General features: G+C 41.7%; 1 protein-coding gene and 1 long non-coding RNA gene across 2 annotated transcripts in view; one reads left to right on the forward strand and one right to left on the reverse strand.

Annotated features, from left to right (window-relative positions):
- LOC112488264 (uncharacterized) overlaps positions 1–20554 on the forward strand; it is a 116482-nt gene that overhangs the window by 26446 nt on the left and 69482 nt on the right. The gene's annotated exons all lie outside the window — the stretch shown is intronic.
- On the reverse strand, positions 386–19791 carry LOC103392092 (matrix-remodeling-associated protein 5-like). Its single transcript, XM_017040174.2, has 12 exons — positions 17168–19791; positions 16353–16588; positions 15268–15397; positions 13016–13257; positions 12448–12599; positions 8244–11758; positions 7307–7448; positions 6764–6899; positions 5056–6231; positions 4673–4880; positions 4348–4569; positions 386–4045 (listed from the first exon to the last, which is right to left on the reverse strand). Exons 2-12 carry the CDS (start codon positions 16547–16549, stop codon positions 1946–1948), a joined length of 8220 nt encoding a protein of 2739 aa, XP_016895663.1. The 5' UTR covers positions 16550–16588; positions 17168–19791; the 3' UTR covers positions 386–1945.

Here is a 20554-nt window from a genome sequence, read left to right on the forward strand (position 1 = left end):
CGAGGTCCCAATGAGGCAGAACCTCGTTTTGAAGGCACTGGTTAAAGTTGGAGGTAGGTGGTAAAATTTGGTTGCGGTTTGTAGTTGAACTGTCGTGAAGTTAGACTGCTGACTGCTGGGACTTTTATCGTACCTCCAAGTGTGAGGAATATGATGTCAGCAATATGTGTCTCATGCAGTAAAGACCCCATTTCCTGCTTCATCAGCTGAGTAGAAGATAAAGAGTTTCTGTTCTCATACTTTACTGAAGGAGAAATTTCTTTCTCCACTTTGACAGTTCCATTACATTTTATTCCTTTCTTACACTTAATACACACAAACACACACGTGCACACACACTCACACACAAAGCCCTGCGTCCGCCGCTAACTTTAATAGACCAAAACACTTCTTTTTCATTTTTATTTATAAAATTGAGCAGTTAAAAATATAGCAATCGCTCACTTTGCTGGTGAAGTATCTAACATACATCATGACATTTACCAATTTCCCTTCCTCGAAGACCAAACACTGGTGTCTTACAAAAACAAAAAGAAAAATAATTTAAGTACAAAATGGAAACAGACGTGCACAGAGCTACTTGCTCTGTGCACAAACACAACACAGATTGTTGAATAACATGCAGATTATGACAGTTGTTATTGATAAAAACAGGCAGAGAGACGACTCGGCCAATTGGTCGATCTTATCAACATCACTACACTTTTCCTGTGTTTGTAGATCCCTTGGCATCTACTCCAGAATACAGTCCAAGTACAGTCAGTGGGGTCAGAACTATTATTATTAACATATGTACGAGAAGAATACAGTGGTTAATGATGTCCTGAAGCTAACTCTGATGTGGCCCATGGTTACAATATTCTCACAGGTTTATATATGTATACTGGAGAGTTTGAATTACCAGACATTAAAGATCAGTCAGACTCATTTTAAAAGTCCATAAGAATTAAAATAGTTTTTTCTAAAGTGTTCATAAAAATACCTGTATTAGCGGTTGTAATTAAGATATATATTTTTAAATCTTAATATATGATGATGCTTCATTATCCTCAGCTATTTAAAATTCCTTAGGAATTATGTTGGTGTCGTCATCTGCAGTGATGACGCCCTCTGCTTCTAACAGCTTTATCTCTTATGGGGAGGTGGGGGGGGCTTGGGCTGATTTAAGTTTCCTAGCTGCTGTAAATACACAAAAGGAAACCCTGTAGCTACTTATTGTTGAAGTAATATATTCATTGAACAAATGTCTGCCGTAAAACATATTTAACAATCTATCTGCACTCACAGCGCCCTCTGCAGAGAAGACTGGAGGGATATTTACTGTATCTACCAGTTCCAATTGAATTAATCCAATTTATCTGAATGGTCCTTGTATTTATAGATTTATAGATTTGCAGCATTTAAAAAAACAAACAAATTCTTATGCAAATTTTGCTTTGTCATATATTTTCCTCCAAACTGAGTCATAACTTGATATGAAGAAAGAAATAGATATCTTATCACAGACTAGCATTCATGTAGTGATGCTTCTAAAACATAGCAGAGTTCTTCCATTCAGTTTTCAACAACAGATGTACAGCTGACCTACAGTGCATCTTTTGCTCACACAGTCTATGTAACAGCCAGATAAAAGAGATATTAAGGTTTTGCAGCACCATTGTCATGTCTATTCATACAAGTACAACCTGTGGAGGGGATTGTGACTGCAGACATGAAACAGAACAGTGTTATTAAGCCATTTACCTTTAAATAAATGGCATATGAATTATGTATTAGTAGTGTCTACTTTAAGAATCAACAGTATAAACAGAGACTTGCAGTTCCATTGGGCATGATGGAGACTTTTCAGTTCATTTACCAGTAAAGAAGACTGGTAGAGTGTCAGTATTTCTACTCTCTCCCTTTCTTACCTATTGTCTGTGTGTGTGTGTGCTACTAGATTTCATTACATAACATGTAAATAAGTTGCCTTGGTGTCTATTCCTATTACATTTTTGGCAGTGCATCTGTAAAAGCCAGTATCTCTACTCGTTGGGTTCTGAATCACCAAAGAACCCTGAGGACTTAAGTAGCGGTTTCCATAGATTCGAGCCTGGCCCATCGTTCTCAGCTGCGCCAGGTCTGGTGTCTCCCAGATCACAGTTGCTCTAGGTGTTGCGATGGTCAGACAGGGCAGCTCCACAGCAACCCCTGGCCGTGTGTAGGTTACAGGTGAAGGACCTATTGTAATACGTGGTGGGTAGGCAATGATGATGACAGGAACTGTGAGAACTGAAACGAGGGAAGAGTTGGAACTGGTGGATTTGCAAGAATAGGTTCCCCGATCAAATGTAGTGGCTTGTTGCACAATGAGGGTCCCGTCCTCATGGACTGTGTATCGACCTGAGTCAGCACTCTCACCCCGGGACAGTACATTGCCACTTGGCATGGTCCACAAAAGAGAGCTCTGGTCGTATCTTGGGTTTTGAGGAGGAGGGCACAGTAGGCGAAGTGTTTCTCCACTAATGATGGTTACTATGGAGCCTGTTCTGGTACTCACTGCTGCCTCTGACCTAACGCCAGCAGACTGTGGTGGAAAGCCAAGAGGTCGGGCTGCGGGAGGTAAAGTCAAACCCCTTTGAGGTGGGTGTTGTGTAACTGGGAACCTTGGACGTGGCTTATCTGACAACACTGGATCTGAGGAACGAGTTGAATCCAATGAGCCTCCTGACTGACGTGTCTCAAGTAGACCAGCTGTTTTCTGCACTAGTTTCTCCACTACTGGTTCTCTGTGAGCATATCTGGGCTCCTCTTGTGAGTCAGATACCTCCAACTCCACATGGATTCTTGTTTCTCCTCTCTCACCACTCACCACACACACCAGTGTGCCAGCATCGGTCGGCCGCACTCCTCGCACCTCTAAGGAGCCGTTTCTGTGCACAGTTTGCCGACTACCGTAGTGAGGAGAAGGTAACACTCCATTTCCTGGCAGGAGCCAGGTCACACGAGGTGGAGGAGAGCCATGGGAGGGGCAGGGCAAGAGAACAGTTGTCCCTCTCACAACTTTTTGCTTCCCTTTCGACACCACACCTACAACTGTGCTAGTAGAGTTTTTCTGGCCACTATGACTAACAGCTGGTATACCACTTTTCCTGATGTCATCACTGGCAATTCCTGCATAGCTACTGCGACTGTACCAGCTTCCTCTGGATGCGCCAGCTTCACGTCCACCATTATTAGCACTGCTGCTTCTAGAAGCAGGACTTGTCTGGCCATTATCAACATTAGCAGCCCTTCCGGTAAGGACGTCATTAAAATTTCTTCCTGAATTCTTTTCTACACCATCTGCTGTAGCTGTGCTGCGGCTGGTCACCACACTATTACCACTGGCGATGCCAGAACTACTGCTACTTCCGATATCGTCTGCTTTATTATCTACATTCCTTGCCACAGTACTTGCCCCCCCACCGGATACACTTCTTCCAAATGGTGTTGTAATCCCACTGACAGGTCTGTTATATCCATTTCGATGATCACTCCTTAGGGCAGGATTAGAGCCGCTGGAGGCTGCATTAATGCCAACATTTGGTTGAACGTTGATGTTACTGTGGCCGGTGCTGATGCTGTTTCTTGCATCTAGATTGCTCAAGGTTCCACTGGTAAATCCATATGGTGTCCTTCCCGCATGGTTAATGTTTGTAGCTCTACCTCCCACTTGGCCACTTATCAGATGATTAAAAGGCTCCACCTCCAGACTGACCACCATGTTCCTCTCCCCAGCGGAGTTACTTGCTCGACAGGTGTAGTTTCCTGTATCGATCTTCTGAGCCTGACGTATCTCCAGCGTTCCACCAGAGACCACTACCACTCTCTCAAAATAGAATCCAGAGCCAAGACTTTGCGGGATGACACGATTGCCAGGGGAAAGCCATGTCACTCTAGGCGCGGGATCTCCCCTGGCCTGACAGCGTATACTGGCAGTGGTCCCCTGACGCACTTTGATGGTTTGGTAGGTTTTTTCATCTGTGAAGACTGGTGGCGATGACATCATGACCTTCACTTTGACCTGAAAGAAGGTTCAATTAATAATCAATATATTTTTGCTTTATGCTTTTCTTTAAAGATGCACACAAATTGTACAGTACATTTTGATTTTTAGCTTCTTTTTTTAGTCTTAAAAGAAATACCTTGTTGTTTTTTGTTTTTTGTTTTTTTTTAGTCTTAAAACAAATACCTTGTTGTTTTTTGTTTTGTTTTTGTTTTTTTGAGGAAAAGAAGAATTTGGAATCAATGTTCCACAACAGAGAAAGAACAACTAGATTACAAAATTCTCTCTATCTCCAAACAGTAATAGTCCTTCATATTCACCTTCATTGTATCTTGACCTCCTTGGTTTTCTGCATAACACGTATATTCACCTTCTTCCCTCATACCCACTGCTGGAACCAATAATGTTCCATTGTCAAAAACTGTAAGTCTGCGTGTACGTCCTCCTCTGTCCTCTCCCTGCAACACACTGTTAACCATGGTACCATCTGGTAAACTCCAGTGCACAGCTGGGTCAGGTAGTCCTGAAGCCTGACAGTCCACCTACACAGAACAAAATCACTTTGGTTATTATGGAAAAAAATGTTAAGTATTCATTTGAAGAATTCTTCTTTAGAGAACAGGGGGACATAAGGGATCAGCTGACCTTCAGTGGTTTGCCAAATGAAACCATTTGATTAAGTGGATGTTTTGGTTCAATTTTGGGAGGTTGTGTTGCCACAGAGACACGCAGGAGGCGATAGTCGTCTGCAACCTTGTTGCGTGCAATGCAGAGGTAATCTCCAGCATCCTTCTCTGTTACTGCTCGGACTGACAGTGTGCCATTTGGATGCACTTTCAAGCGGCTATCAAAACTGGAAATTAAAGTCAGACATAAAAAAACTCCATAAAGAATCAATTTTGGTACAGACAAATAACCATTACATATATTGTTACAAAAATATTAGTAGATCTAAGAAAATATTAAGTTCAAATTGAGATCATTTTTCTGAAGAACAGTTGCATTTAGGCAGAGAACCATGAACCCACCTGAAATTCACATCCACTAGTTTCCTCACTGGTGTCCTCCAAATGATGATGGGTGCAGGGGTACCAGTTACAGAACAGTGGAGCTGCAAAAATCCTCCATAGTGAACAGAAGTAATGGGGGCTGATGTAGACGTGATTTGGGCTTTTGTGAACGGTGAGACAGGCAGTGGATGCAGAACAGCTGAGGCTCTGCTCTTGTTGTGTGGGGAGGAAGGCGGGACTTTGGGGTTGTGTGCATTACTCAACTGGAGTTTAGCAGTATTTGTTTTGTCAACGTTTGTCAAGTGTGTGGTGGAGACATTCACTGTTTTATTGCTCTTAGCAGGTGAATAAGTGAAATTTGGTGTGTGAGAGTTTGAGGGAGGATCAGAAAAGTCTGGGGAGATCTGCGGGGTCCTAGATCTGTCTGCAAACAATGGTGGAGAAACTTTAGGGATGTTGAATATATTTGTCTGGTCCACAGGGTTGTACACAGTCCTGTCTCTTGGTGAATGTGGAGCTGATGTTTTTCCACCTGTTTCTTTCATTTCTTTTTGTACTCCTCCGCTCCTCTCTCCCCCGGCCTCCAACTGAATCTTAACACTCACTGTTCTCTTATCAGCACCAACAGCATTGCTGGCAGTGCACTCATAACTACCTGAGTCTTTTGGTTCAACTCTACTAATATGCAGTGTTCCGTTAGGCAGGACAAACAGATTGCCATGGAGGAACTGGGATGGGCGAACGAGAGTCCCATCTGGGATTCTCCATCGCAGGGTCGGTGGTGGAGCCCCTCGGGCCGAGCAGTGAGCATAAAGAGGCCTCCCTGGAGGCAGGAGCAGGTGTTCCACTCTGGACTGTTGTATCACTGGGGGTAACGAGGACACATGTAGCCGCACAGAGGAGCTGGCAGCGCCTGCTGAATTTGAAGCCACACATCGATACATTCCTCTGTCTCTTGGCAAGGTTCCTGAGATATGGAGCGTTCCATTAGTGTCCATAGAGATGTGCTTGGCCAAGGGGGCAGAGAACGTCAGCACAGTACGATCAGGCAGAACCCATGACAGCAGAGGGGCGGGAACACCGTCTGCCTGGCATTCCAATAGCACCTCTCCACCCTGATGAATAGTGGCTTCTCTGTAACTTGCCAGCTGCATGCGTGGAGGGCGGGTCCTCACTTCCAGAGTAGTTAACAACCTGTCATAATAAACAGTCATGAACTGTTAATCATTTTATATTTATCCTCCTTGGCCAAGACATAAGTACCCCTCTGTAATTAATGCCCAACAGAAATCCACAATTTGGGAGCAGGATTCACAAACATTCTATTTTGCAAACACTAATAAGCAGTCACCTTTTAAAGGTAGTAAATCAGATCTGGTCTATGTTTTGTTTTTGTTACAGTGTAATAAATACTATAAAATATGTAAGTCGTACTTCACTATTACATTTATTTAACAAAAAATGTTGTAACTTCTATAAAGTTCAACTTAAAGTCTGTTCCAATGACAAAATAGTTCATTTTTAAGGTCTAAAGCCAAGGTCTAAATAAATTGTGAAATAAGTTGTGTGGCAGCGATTAACAAAGCTCTGAAGACAAAACTGTTTCATCTTACAGTCATGTCTTATCATATATATATAATTTTTTTTAAATTTCAGGATCTATTAATTAAACTATTTCAAGGTTGTTTTTTAAATAAGGTTCAATGTGCTTAGAATAGAAACTCACCTGTCACGGCCCAGAAAACTCTGTGCACTGCATATGTATGTGCCCCTGTCCTGCAGCTGAACATTCTGGATAACAAGTGTGCCATTTGGCAAGACCTCAAAACGCTGAGCCTTGGAGTGGATTGACATCACTGCTCCTGGGTGTGGGAATAACAGACAGCAGTCAGAAAAACAGAGACGAATTGTGAAAGTTAGAAAGTGAATAAATGGCAGTGAGGAAATGAGAAACAGAGACACACCGAATGGCACAGCATGAAGTAAAACCAGTGATGCAGTGCACAGAATGTTCCATTATTTTCTTAAAATATATTTTTCCCCACATGGTGAGCTCAAGAGAAGTCTGTTGTGTGCATGCCAGTGCATAATGATGGGTGTTAATGGTGTTCCAGCAGTAAAATCTGTTTTCACTGCACTAAATTCAACGTATTATCTCCTATGATAAACGCAGAAAAAATATCAGCTTCAATAAAATGTAAATCCTGAGTCCTGATTGTTTTAAATATGACTTTGGTGTACCATGTTGTGTGTTTGGCTCTGTGCGTACCAGTGGCAACCTTGGTCCATGTGATGGAAGGTTTTGGCTCCCCCTCAGCTTCACATGTCAGCCTGGCAGTGCTGTCTGCTGGGAATGACACTACCCTGATGTGTGGGTCGGCAATTCTAGGTCTCGATCGTGAAACTGAGGGCTGTCAAAAATATTTAAAAAAAAAACAGATTATAACGTCAAAGGAAAGAACAAAATCAGCAATCCGGCTTATATATGTATGCTGTTACAAACGATTACACATCAGAGATTATTATGATCCCAGATTATACATAAATCATTGGCAAGAGCCCAATGTTTTGATCTGTATCTGCTTGCCAATACAGTCTAAGTAATGAATTACCAATTGATTATTTTAATTCACTTGGGATTACATTCAAAATCCACAGATGTGGTTAATTACCCAGCATGTGTTTTTCATATCTAAACTGATGGAGAATCTGGCAGAGCTCTCAGAAATCAGAAGAATGGCTGTAAAAATGCATCCACTGATGTATTTGAACATCCACCAGGTTTAACAGCAGGTCATATGGATAAAGATTAGGCTATTTTGAGAGCTGATGTGGGGTGTTTTTTTTTTGTTGTTTTTTTTTTTTTTTTTGCTAAGCTTTAGCTTCAGGTCTTGCTGAGTCAAAGATGCTGTGCATATGTAACTGAGTGAATGTTGTGATTTTCAGGACTGGCTCTCGTTTTTAAAGAAAATGTCAGATGATGTTCCACATCATTGACTAATAAAGAATAATAGTCCTGTTTGCATTTGCTGCTAACTGTCTTGAAATGTGCACTTTAAGAAATCACTAAGTGAATGAATGAATAAAAGCAAGGAACAGAGACCTGGCAAAACTGAAAGATGATAAATTGTGGTTATACTAAGTTGTTTTTTGTCATCCATCAGAGTAGTGTCAATATTGTGTACTTTTAGGAGATTTAGACTCACCCCAGGGACAGCAGGGAGAGACGGCGACCAGTGTGGTCTGCTGCTGTGTGAATCAGGGATTGAATTAGCTCCAGGATTCCTCCAGTCAGGTGGTGACTGACTCTGGCTTGAAGCCCCAGGGACAGGTCTGCCTTGGGTATTAAACCGGCCGGCACTTGGCCTCTCTCTGAATGTTACCAGTCTGGTACTTGTTGACGTTGTTGTCGTAGAAGTTAACGGCGTAATGGCAGGTGCTCTGGTAGTGGCCTCGGTGGTGGTTGTTGTAGCAGTACTAGTTGTAGTGCTGTAATTTCTTGTTGTGAGAATAAATTTGTCCAAGGTTTTAATACTTCTACCTGTAGTAGAAGTCATAGTGGAAGGTCTAGTTGAAGTAAAACTAGTAGTAGTAGTAGAAGTAGTAGGACTAGTTGTAGTAGTAGGAGTAGTTGAAGTAGGAGTAGGACTAGTAGGAGTAGTAGTAGGACTAGTTGTAGTAGTTGGACTAATAGTACTTGGACTAGTAGTAGTTTGAATAACAATGGGCGTTAAGGTAGTTGTGAAGTTAGGAAGAGCTGCAGTACTCTGCATAGTCATAGACAGAGGGGCGTACATGGTTCTTGCAGTACTAGACATGATTTGTTTGGTTGTGACAGGCGAAGCTGTTGTGGTTGGTGTATCCTCAACAGTTGTACTTGTTGTTGCACTTGTAGTTGTTATCACAGAACTAGTTAAAAGAGAACTCTTGAGGGTAGTTTGAAGAGTTGTGGTTTCTGCAGTAGTTGGACTGGAGGCAGTGGAGGAAATGACAGAGAGGCGAGAGGAAGAGAGGCTGTTGGAATATGATTCATGCGACACATCCAACAAATTCCTCTCCCCGTCTTTACTGAAAGGCTCATCAATGTGTTTTCCCAGGACTGTGTGTGGGTTTGTGTGAGTCTGTGTCCCATGTGTGTCTGGCACATGCATCTGTGAGATCACAACATTCGAGTGAGTCGTCGCTGGTGTTACTGCGTTGAAGAATGTGGACTCTGCAGTTTTCAGGATATCAGCGGAGTGAGTCACTGTGTCTGTTTGTGGGTTAATGTACGAAGGGGATAATGAGGTAACGGGGGCGGCAGAGGAAGGTAATGAGAGGTAGACAGATCCCGAGTCTGAGATACTAGGAGAATAAGAAATATGAGGAGACAGAGGATTCACACTGTGACTTGAACCAGTCCTAATAGGATCATTCTTTGTCAACAACGTAGGCCGAGTTGTTGTTGGTGCAGACAACGTATGACTTTGATCTGTGGAAGTGTCAGGTGTTGCTGTTTGTGAGTTCTGTTTTGTAGGGTCAGGGTGAGGTTTGGGTGGAGTCAAAGGTTGCCCCCTTGTCCTGTTGGTGATTCGTCTTTGCTGTCCAATCCTTCTGCGAGTGTTCCACGGTTTTTGAGGGTGAGTGCCTGTAGCCAGATTTGGTAAAGGTCTCTGCCATGGGTACTGAGGCCTTGTCCTATGTGGTTTTGGATTAACTCCTGGATTGAATCTTTCGGCAGTTTTTTGAATAATGTCATTACTCTCTGTCTTTGTGTTGGCCTCTGTGTACAGACCTGGGCTCAGTGTCTGTGTCTCCGTCGTTGTCTGTGTTAGTGTTGATGTCTCTTTTTGTCTTTCTATCACTGTGTCCGTTCTTTTTTCAGTGAGAACAGGGTAGATGGGCTGTAGGCCTTCTTCTTGTAGAACAGAATCATCAACAGAAGACCCTTCAATGTCATCATCTACTACTGTTACCTCAGCTGTACTTCTGTCCAGTATTTTCACTCCCTCGTCTCTGGTTGTTTCTCTGTCTACTACAGGTGCTGTTGTCGGTTGTGCTGTTGTAATGGGTTGGCTATTAGCATTGTTTGCAGTCTTAAGACGTATTTTAGCCAATATGTCAGCCCATTTCTGGGGGTCTATTCTTTGTTTGTTTGTAGCCATTCTATGCCTAGTGTCAAAGCGATTTCTTCTGAGATCTGTGGAGGATATTTCACTTCCTTTTCTTCTCAATGAGCCATCTCTCACAGGCCCTCGTCGGCGAAGACTTCCATTTGGATAACGTGTGTGTGGGGGACGTTGATTGTTTCTGGGAAGGTTCCTATTGGCAACATAAGATCTGTCTTCTTCCACTTCATCACCAGATCCTTCCAATATCTGATTAAGTAAAGGAGCTCGTATCCGGGTCGACCTGCCAGCAGCTGACTGTGGACCTCTGGGAAATGAAGTCCTCAGTGTAGGAAGGGGTTTTGATTTAAATACAAGCATTGTGGAGAGAGCGTCACTACCATAGGAGTTGACTGCAATGCAGCGGTAATGACCAGCATCCTTCACAGAAGGGTTAGGTAAAGAGAGGCTTCCATTAGGTTGTATAGTGAGTCCTTTAGGTACAACTAATTCAGAACGTAGCATATTTCCATCAGGCATAATCCATGTCAGATCAGGAGTTGGTGAACCCATTGCATTACATGATAGAGTGACAGGTTCTCCAACTGTTCCAGTGACAGGCGGTGCCACTTGCTCTCCTGATGGTGGAACAGAGGACTCCTCCACTGCCAGACGCAGGGGTAGAACATCTACGTCTTTGCCGGCGTAGGCTACGCAGTAATAAAGTCCAGAATCTGAGAGCTTCACGTTTCGTAGCAGCAAACCAGTAGCTGAGGCTTGGATCCTACCATCCTGAATGCGGAAAGGAGAGTTGAGTTTAGATCCATCAGGAAGAATCCATTGTACCTTGGGGTGTCCAGAACTTAGAAGCGGACAGGAGATTTCCACTTTACTGCCTGATATGGCTGCGAAAGCAGCAGTGGTACGATTAGCCGAAATCAAAACCCATGGATGAGGAGCAGGGGAGGATGTTGATGGATAAGATAAAGGATCTGGATGAGCAGAAACTCTTGTCGAGTATATAAGGTGAACTTTGTTCCCATTTGACTGAGCTCTGTTCAGCTGAATGCTAACAGCTGGCTGTAGTAACCACTGCGGTTTGACTTTAACAGCTGCTTTGACTCCAGTGTGGTAATAACCGTCTGCCTCTGCTACCTGTCTGTAGCGAAATGCCAACTCTGGCTCCTTACCCAGCATGATTTCTCTCTCAAGGCGAACTGCAGTCTCACTGTAGTACGCAAGGATCCTCCAAAGTATTTCATAGCTCTCTCTGTCAGTAGGGCATTCCAGGGAGAGTGACAGGGCCAGAGGGATAGGAGAAGAGGAGGTAAGAGAAAGATCTGGAGAATTAGAAATATCCTGAGAGTCAGAAAACAAGGTGATGTTACAACTCAGATCAACACTGTTGCCTTGTTGGTCAGACAGACCCAGGAAGGCACTGCCTAAAGGTTCTCTGAGAGTGTCTCGTGTTTGGATTTCACTAGGCTCTGTTTCCAGTGGAGGGTGTCTTCCCGGCACAGAAATGAAAGATGATGTGCATTTCAGGTCAATCTGATCGAGCAGGCCCTGCCCTTGAAGAGAATTTGGTGATGCACACGTTGGGCACTGAGGACCCCCAGGACATTTCATTAAACCTAATTGAGAGAAAGAGAGAGAGAAAATTACATCATTAGGTGAATGCATTACCATCTCTGGTATATTAACTGTATAGAGAATCTCAACGCTTTTACAAAAAAATAATTGCAAAATTGAGCTCTTTCCAGATATCAGCTGTGTCGTATTGCTCTGCTGTTTTTCAACATTTATTTCCGTTCTCTATTATCGCAGACTAATTAGGTATAGTTGTCCCATCTTCTCATAAATTGTAAATATGCAACACTTCATTATATTATGGCAGTCACTGGCCTATGTTTCTGCTGCCTGCACAGATCAGTGCTGTCGCCGTGAATTAGTCATGGCAGGTTAAGTCTGGCATATGAATGAGCCATTTCACAGGGCTGTCTTCTCTCTTAGTACAACTCAATGACAGCCGCAAAACACATATGGGAAAAGATTCAAAAGTCGAATAAAACAGAAAAGAGACATTTCAGTAATGTTATCCAAATTATTATTATAAAACGATTAACATCTGTTTCCAAACCTATTGTGAATTAGTGAAAGTGAATGAACTATTGTTTTTACCTTTGTCCTTTTTGTAACCCTGACGCACACTTGTATGCATTCATTGCTTTACAAAACATTTGTTTTTGATCGTTTTTAAATTAGGATGGTGCCCTTGAATGTGAGAGACAATAGGAGACGTAACACGTTAGTTAAAAGTCACCTGGGTGAGCCAGACTCCAAGCAGAAAGCCAGTTCATCCTGCAGTCACAGCTCCATGGATTTGCCTGCAACATGACAGTCTCCAGCAGTGGTGCTGTTGTCAGAGTGTCTTTGGCCAGTGTGGTCAGACTGTTGTTGGACACGTCTAAGTGCCTAAATGAAAGAGCAAGGCAAACAATGAGCTGAAGAGGGGGAGGAGAGGATGTGGGAGGGGCTGACAGGATAGGGCGGAGGAACATCGTTCATCACTTTTATTATTTTCATCATCACCTTTTTAATCTCAAGCTACGCCTCAGTGTAAGCATGAGGACAGGCGATGATATTGTCTTGAAAACAATGACAAGACATAAAAAATTGTCCAATAATATTTGCTTGAGAGTCACTCCAGATGTAGATGCTTTGCAGCTCTGGAGATTTTGTTTGAGAAATAAATCAGTTCATTCCAATCTTTCAGGCTTCCAGTTGTTGATCATTTTATAGACAACAAGGTAAACAGTCTTTGTTCTCTTTACTGAAGTTATAGGAAGTTGCACACGATTATAATACAAACTTAATGAAAAAAAGCTCACCTAAGAGTAGAAAAGTAATAAGTATTCAGCAGAGACAGTGTGCACAGTGTGTGCGGGTGCAACTGATGGAGTCTGTTTCCTTGCAGACGTAGCAGCCTGAGGCCAGGCAGCTGGAGTAGAGCTCGGGGATGGATATACTCGAGAAGGTTGTGATCCAAGTACAGTCGCAGCAGTGAGGTCAGGCCGGAGAAGGTCAGAGATGAAGAGATTTCTCTCAGCTTGTTATAACTCAGCTTCAGTATCTGTGTGAGTGAAGGAAATGAAGTGAGCGGAAGAAATGGAGGATTAGACAAGAAATAGGAAAATACACATCAAGGCTGACAGAGAGAGAGGCAGAGATATCTGTCCCTGGACACCACATGCTTGTAAAGTGAATTAATGACAAATGATATGAGAAGCATTGGAACGGGGATAAAGAATCTGTTTGTAAGAAAAAAAGAAAAAAACTTCAGTGGCGAGCATATGTTTTGTGCTTCCTCTGTATTTCTGTTAAAACCCAAAAATATGACATCAGTGTCAACTGTTCCAAATGAACAGTCCACCTCAATAATGTCATATTTCTCTTTTATTCATGTGATTTGAAGAACTGTATTAATAAATCAGTATGACGTACTATGTCAGACAAGGCTGGATAAGGGTTTCTCAGCACCACTGAATAAATACAGCCCTGGACCATTACAGAGCCTCTACCATGCTTTAGTAAAGGGTTTAGGAACCTTTTATTTTAAAGTCACTCTTTTTTTTTACTTTTTTAGAGTTTCTGTCTAATGATTTAGAGGGAAAACTGCATCTTAGCCTCATCTGAATAAAAAAAAAAGTTCTTAAATTGTCTTTTTAGTTTTAGTTTTTCTAAAGCTCCATTCATTTTAACAGGTTTCATTTAAAGTTCACTTGAAATTTGGCATTTGCTTCAGTGTTAATATTACAAAACTCCAACCATTAGTCTAACCAGGTTTAAGCTAACGATGGTTGCTGAACCACACCACTGTACATGTCACCACTGAATACATCCTGAGTTCATTCTGAGTACCTTGATGTGTGTGGCTGTCAAATATAAACAGCCACCCTGAGTACACTGGGAGATGATGTACAGTGTGCATGTACCAGGTGAAAGCACAGGATATCAGGTCAAATTAGAATAGACTAGAATTTTAGCTCTTTATCCTCAGCAAGAGTCCAGAGGATCGTTGGTCCGCTGGCTGTGTCCAGGAGAGTCCACAAAATTTGAGGATGAAAGAAACTATAAAATCAGGCTGTGGGATTGTAATTCCACGAGGCTTATGATAAATCTGCTCCCCGGAGAGGCTACTTAACTGGAAGAGACAGATATAGCACATGACTATGTCAACACATGGAAATATGGATCTTATTATCGCACAATGGCGTATATATCAGCATGAGCCTGGGAGGTGAGGGGAACAATGGCTTGTTGAGTAATTTCACTTTCCGACACACTGCTTACCCTGCCCTCAGGTTGCTGCTAAAGCAGCCGGTGTGTCTCCTTGTCACCAAGTGGTGAAAAGACTGATGGCACATTAATCATGCATTAGCTCCGCAGAAATGAGAAAATATGTGCCGAAGATGGGGACTGGAGCTTGTAGAGTGTTTTTATTAGCTCCCATATTGGTCCAAGTATCAGGTTTAAAAACAGAAATGGATTTTTTTATGAATTTTCTTGTCAACCAAAGTGACCACAGAATTGGCACATTTGTCAACGACGCATCCTCTTTACCTTTTTATCAGCCCCTTCAAAATAACTGTACATTTTGATAACAACCACATTATGTACGATGTGAAAACCAAAACCTTCTGTTCTGTTCATTTTAGGAGCATCATCCGTCATCGTTAGGAAACCACGCAGACTAGAAAGTACAATTATGGCATACGAAGAAAGATTTAGTGCCAGGCTGCCCTGCAGAAACACAGTCTGCCTACCTCAGTCAGGAGGTTTTGTACATAAAGTCTAGGCTTAAAAATGTAGGGGAAAAAATCAGGTCAACTTCCTACAATGCCTATTAACATTTATTTATTTCACTGAACCAGCACCATTTGGTTTGGTTTGGCAAAACAAACTCTGAGATAGTTTTAATGCTGACTGCTGTGAGCTGTTTGAAATGTAAACTAGGGAGCAGCAATAGATACCTCTTATCGCTACAACAACAAAAAGTAAGTCCTCCACTGAATGCGGTGGCAACAAAATCCTCCACATTTGCATTTCTATTCACAACGTTATATCTGCTTTTGACATTTACCTGCAGTGATTTCATATCTTTGAAAACTGCATCTGGGAGATGCTGAAGAGAGTTGCTGTGGAGCATGAGCAGTTCCGCTTCCGTTAGCCCAGCCAGGGAAGTGCCATGAATCGTGTTGATGCTGTTGAACCTACAGAGGCGCAAACGGGATTAAATATAGAAATATCCATGGCCCAAATGTGGGTCATACAGTACTTACAGTACAGCAGTTAAATGCCATTGAATCATGCCTTCGCATGATGTTATTTGTGCAGTCTACACATGTTTACCAGATGGCTACAGTAGAGTCATGGCAACTAAAAAGAATCCAAATCATTGGTCCATCCAGGAGGTAGATTCACCAAGTATTAAATCACTGAATAGTACTACAGTGATACTCCCGATCACTGCTGTACAGTAGATATTGCTAGGACTGTATAACTGCATACTGAGGCGTTCGACAAGACCCTGTCCAGAGGCACAGTAATGACTAAATCCACCAAGATTAAAGTTTTTTTTTTTTTACATTTTTCTCATAAATATAATATAATAACACATATATTCTATCTGATGCTATTTGTGTTTTTGTTCAAGCAAAATGAATGTTTTACATAAATAGAAATGGTTATTGATAATGATTTATCATGATTAATTGTGATTAATCCATAGTTTATCTTCCATGCAGCTCAATGCATTGTTAAAAACAACTAATGATTGTTGAATGATTGTTTTTGTCCAGCAGCTGCTGTTTACAACCAGTGTGTTTTTGTACTTCTTCATAACCGTCTCTCTGGTTCTGCCTTTTCTCCTTAAATTCGCCAGAATGTTTTTTCATCAGAAATATTGACCGGGGGGAAAACCCCAGTAGGTGTCAGTGAGGCCACTCAAATGACGTCAGCTGCTCTTAAAAGTCAGAGGCAGAGGTGAATGATGGGGGATGAGCTTTTATAGTGTTGTCAAGTCTGGATATTTGACTCAAAACGTATAGGTCACAGATTTGTGGGAGTTTTTTTTTTTTTTTTCAGTATAGCACCTAAACTCGAAAACCATTTTGTAACAGTGCATGCGTTCCTGCTCGCAAGCATGTGTGGGTGTGTTTTTCCTACCCTAAGTTAATGCGGCGTGTGTGTGAAGGCAGACCAGGTGGTACAGTGAGGAGAGAGCGAAAAGTGCAGTGCACTTCGCTGGCCTGGTAGCAGTTACAACTTCTGGGGCAGGAATGGCTGCCAGGAACAACAGTTGTCAGCAGCAGCAGCAGCAGCAGCGCCACCTGTGGCACAGTCACACGTACAGACCCATACATCTTCAGTCCACCAGAGGAGGACGTACACTGAGATGATCTCTGCCAGAGAGGAGAAGGAAATGAAGAGTAATGGAGAACAGCAAAGTGCACTACAGGGATGGCTTCTAAAATCCAGATGGGAATCTCTGTTCTCCTCACTCCCTCTCACACACACACACACACACACACACACACACACAGAGAGATCCTAAGTGGACTTTATTTATGTAGCACAAAGCCACAAAGTTGACTTGAGGGAACTTTTACCATATGACACCTTCAATCTTTACTCTTTATACCCACATCAGAGCTACAGAGACAAACTGCACCTGTCTCAGAAAAAACAAAAAACTGAAAACACACATTTGGGGTCCAAACATCACACACCCGGGGGTAAAGTGGAGAATAAACACAGTCGATCACAATTAGAATCAAAAGAAAGTAAAAACGGAATGGGGTGGTAAAATAAAACCCCGGAAACACAAGGGTAAAACATTTAAAAAGTAAGTCTGAGTCTTTCTCTCTCACACACACACACTTGCAGCTACACTTAAATGAATTCCCATCTAGAAGCTGAAGCGAAAGTAAATTACTCAGATTATTGCACATTCACCAAAGCATGCCAATTAAGGAACTCACCTTAAAATCCTTTTGTCCAGATAATAATCTTATTTCACACAAGTGTTCATTTTTGCCTCCTTCAAATTCAGATTTTAATCCAACGGCGCGTTTCGGAAATTTGATATGCAATTAAAGCGTTTCTTCTCTCATTAGATCCGACAGCGTTGCACTGAGCGGGGAATCCACGGGAAAAGAGTTGTCAGGAGATGTAAGAGCGATAGAAAAGTTAACACAAGAAGATTTAAACTGGGGAAAAAAAAGTTCTTGGTAACATCCCACGGGTCTCCTTCTGAGCGTCCTGGAATGGAGAGCGGCGCAGAGCGCAGCAGGCGAGGACTGTGTCGGCGCGAGCGCGTGCACGTGCACGGGTGTGTGTGGTTGATATTTCAGTGGATGTGTGCGCGCGCGTGTGTGACTTTGGTAAGGAGGACTGCACTGACGTGAACTTCAAGTGACGCTACAGGCTCCGAGGTCTGTCCGAGGAGGGGCTTTTTGGCAGCACAGACGTAACAAGTAAAGTCAGTTAGCTCCAGGCTGCAGCTGTAGGTCATAGAATCATTTGTCGGTTAACATTCATGATGCATTTCAGTCAATTGTGGCATTGGAATACACCGTGGGAGTGTGTGTTGATCGGGGAGTACAGAAATTTCCCAAAATGTTTTATTTTTTATTTTTTGGGTGAAGTGCAGTGTGTGGTTAAACCAGAGTGATGACACCATGCAGAAAATGCCAACAGTCAGTTTAATTTATCTTATTAACGGAAGGAAACAAATCTTTCTGTAATGGAACAAAATTGACAAACAAATATTCAAAGCAATGCTGTCTTCACACTAGAAATATATCAATAAAACCAAGGATAAAAATAAAAAAAGATGAAATTAGACATTATACATAGAGCTTTTAGAAAAATACCACATTTCAATTGAAAACACGGGCCACAAAATGTCACCTATATGCTATGGTGAAATATTGATCATTGCTAAACGTTGCATCATTTGAATGAAAGTCACGTAGGTAATAGAAGCATGTATTCTACAACTTTGATGATGTCACAATCAGTAAAAACCTGGTATGTGTTAACTTTGTATGTGGAAATGAAAAGAATATCTTAGGTACACAGTTCTCAGGGATTTAAATTTAGTTTTTTATGTATAAAAAAACTTTCATGCTGAGTTATTGAACGTCTTTTTTAAGGATTTTTCTAATTTCTTTTATTCAGGGTTCAGACTACAGACCAACAGAGCTTGTGTTTTTGGACAGAATCGTGGCATCAACCACTCCCACTATCTCCTTTTTCTGCACACAGTTGAGTAAACAGTTGGACAGCAGAAACCAGACTGAGTAAATACTGGACTCAGTACTGATGCTGGTTTGTGTATCAGTAGGTTCGTCCTGTATAGTTCCAGACTGTTGTTCCTGGAATGTGGGTCAGGACAACTGAAAAAGGGATTGTCTTCTCCTTAAGATTCTCTGGCACCCTATAATGACACACACCTCCTTAGACTCAAATAAGGGGAGAACAAAAATAGTCTGATGCTTGTCAGCTGTTGTTTCCTGTAAGCACAGTAACCAGCAGTACAGCACACACAGACCTCCTCCTTAGAGGGTCTCTGTATGTTTTTATGGATAAATGCATGCGTTGTAACCACATGTGCCCCTATGTATATGAAGTATATTTGAATTATAGTTAAATTGTCTTAGATTTGGTTCAAAGATTTCTTTTAATTTCAAAACAAATCGAAGCATCTGGTGAATTAAAATAAAAAAACTACCTTTTTAGCTGTTTATCTTAAGTACAGTGATGTGGGTGGGGGGCAGGTAGCGCCAGATGGTGGTGGAGAAAGGTCATTGCTGAAGAGCTGGAACTGCCTGAAAAATGGACTGTAAAATTAAACACATGCGACTATTTAGCCCCACAGTTTGACAGTGCAGAGGGCACACATAAACATTGTCAAATTTGTGTTTGTATTCTCTTTATTTACTTCTAATTCGGTCTCTGCTGATTTGTTATCTGATAACCCTGAGTGTATCATCTCTGTAACCCCTGTCTCTGCAGGCGGTGTCAGTCTGTAAAAAGATCCAACACTGCTTTGACTCTTTGTAGCAGTGTGTGTGTGCGACTGCAAAAAACATTAGGCCAAATTCCTCACTCACTTAGTTACAATATTCCTCACTGGGGCTGAGGCAGGGACTGGAGAGAAGAGAGGAATAAAGAGGTAATGCAATATCAAGGAGTCTTCATGCAGTGAACTGATGAATAGAAGGAGCGGGATGGAAAAAGCAGGAGAGTTTTGAAGGGATGCAGCTCAGTTACCGAATGAGTGAATCTGTCAGTCAGAGAATCAGTAAATAAACGGTTGACTTTTTGACTTTCACACCTGCTGTCACAAGTTACTTTTATAAATAACTTACTGCTGTTACTGTGAGCTCTAGGCTTTTCCCACTGAGAGTTTTAAACCTGTGATGCACAAAACTATTCCCAACGTTTTCTACTCAATTGTTTAGCGCTAACTAGGTCAAGTGGTGGTATTTGCTGAGTCATGAATGTAGAAAGTAAACAACTCTGAGACAAACCAGCTGCAGTTACATATTTAAAAAAAGCAACAAAAAACTTTTTTAAGATTAATATATAACTAGAGTCTCTCATCCGTAGATTCAAACACACTTTCTTCACTTAACATACATTCATCTCTCAACTGACGAAAATAGACAGTGGTTGCGTTTGTATTTTTTAATAAGATAAGAATAAGATATTATAACACCTCTACTGTGACATCTAAAACGTTATCAAGTTATATATAATTCCACTGGATTTACAAAATAATTTCTTATCCACGACATCCAGGTTGTTTTTCAAAAAAATTGAATTTGATTTGAATGCTCTTGTAGCCAGAAAATGTTAAAATTTCTGAACAAAATTTCATTTAACTTTTGCTCTTAAAGGTTAGTCTTAGATGAAGGTAAAAGATATCCATGGATATTTTCAATTGTGCATCAGAAATGTTACTAAATATATATTTTAAGTGATAGCTTGCTGTAGAAATAGTCAATAGTCGTCAATGGCACAGAAAAAATAAAAGTTTACCCTTGAAACACATTAGAAAAATATTACATATCCTCTGCTAAAAGCCAGATTCTGCTGAATCTGTGACAAACGAGGTAGTTTGCATTGAGTCTCATCAGCGTCTTACTGTATCTACTGTACTGTAATGGAAACACAAAAGATTTGGAAAATAACGATCACCATCCCTCCTCCTCTGTGTCATTGTCACTTCAGAAAGTGAAAACAGATAGAGAAACACTGATGCAGGGAGCTGGCTAAGGAGCTAATCTTAGAAAAACCAAGAGCTTAATTATGTCCTTCATGACCTCTGGGCTCTGAGCAGGTTCAGGCCCTTGGCTCAT

The sequence above is a fragment of the Cynoglossus semilaevis genome, chromosome 16 (assembly GCF_000523025.1).
Source record: "Cynoglossus semilaevis isolate Cse_v1.0 chromosome 16, Cse_v1.0, whole genome shotgun sequence".
Classification (NCBI taxonomy): domain Eukaryota; kingdom Metazoa; phylum Chordata; class Actinopteri; order Pleuronectiformes; family Cynoglossidae; genus Cynoglossus; species Cynoglossus semilaevis.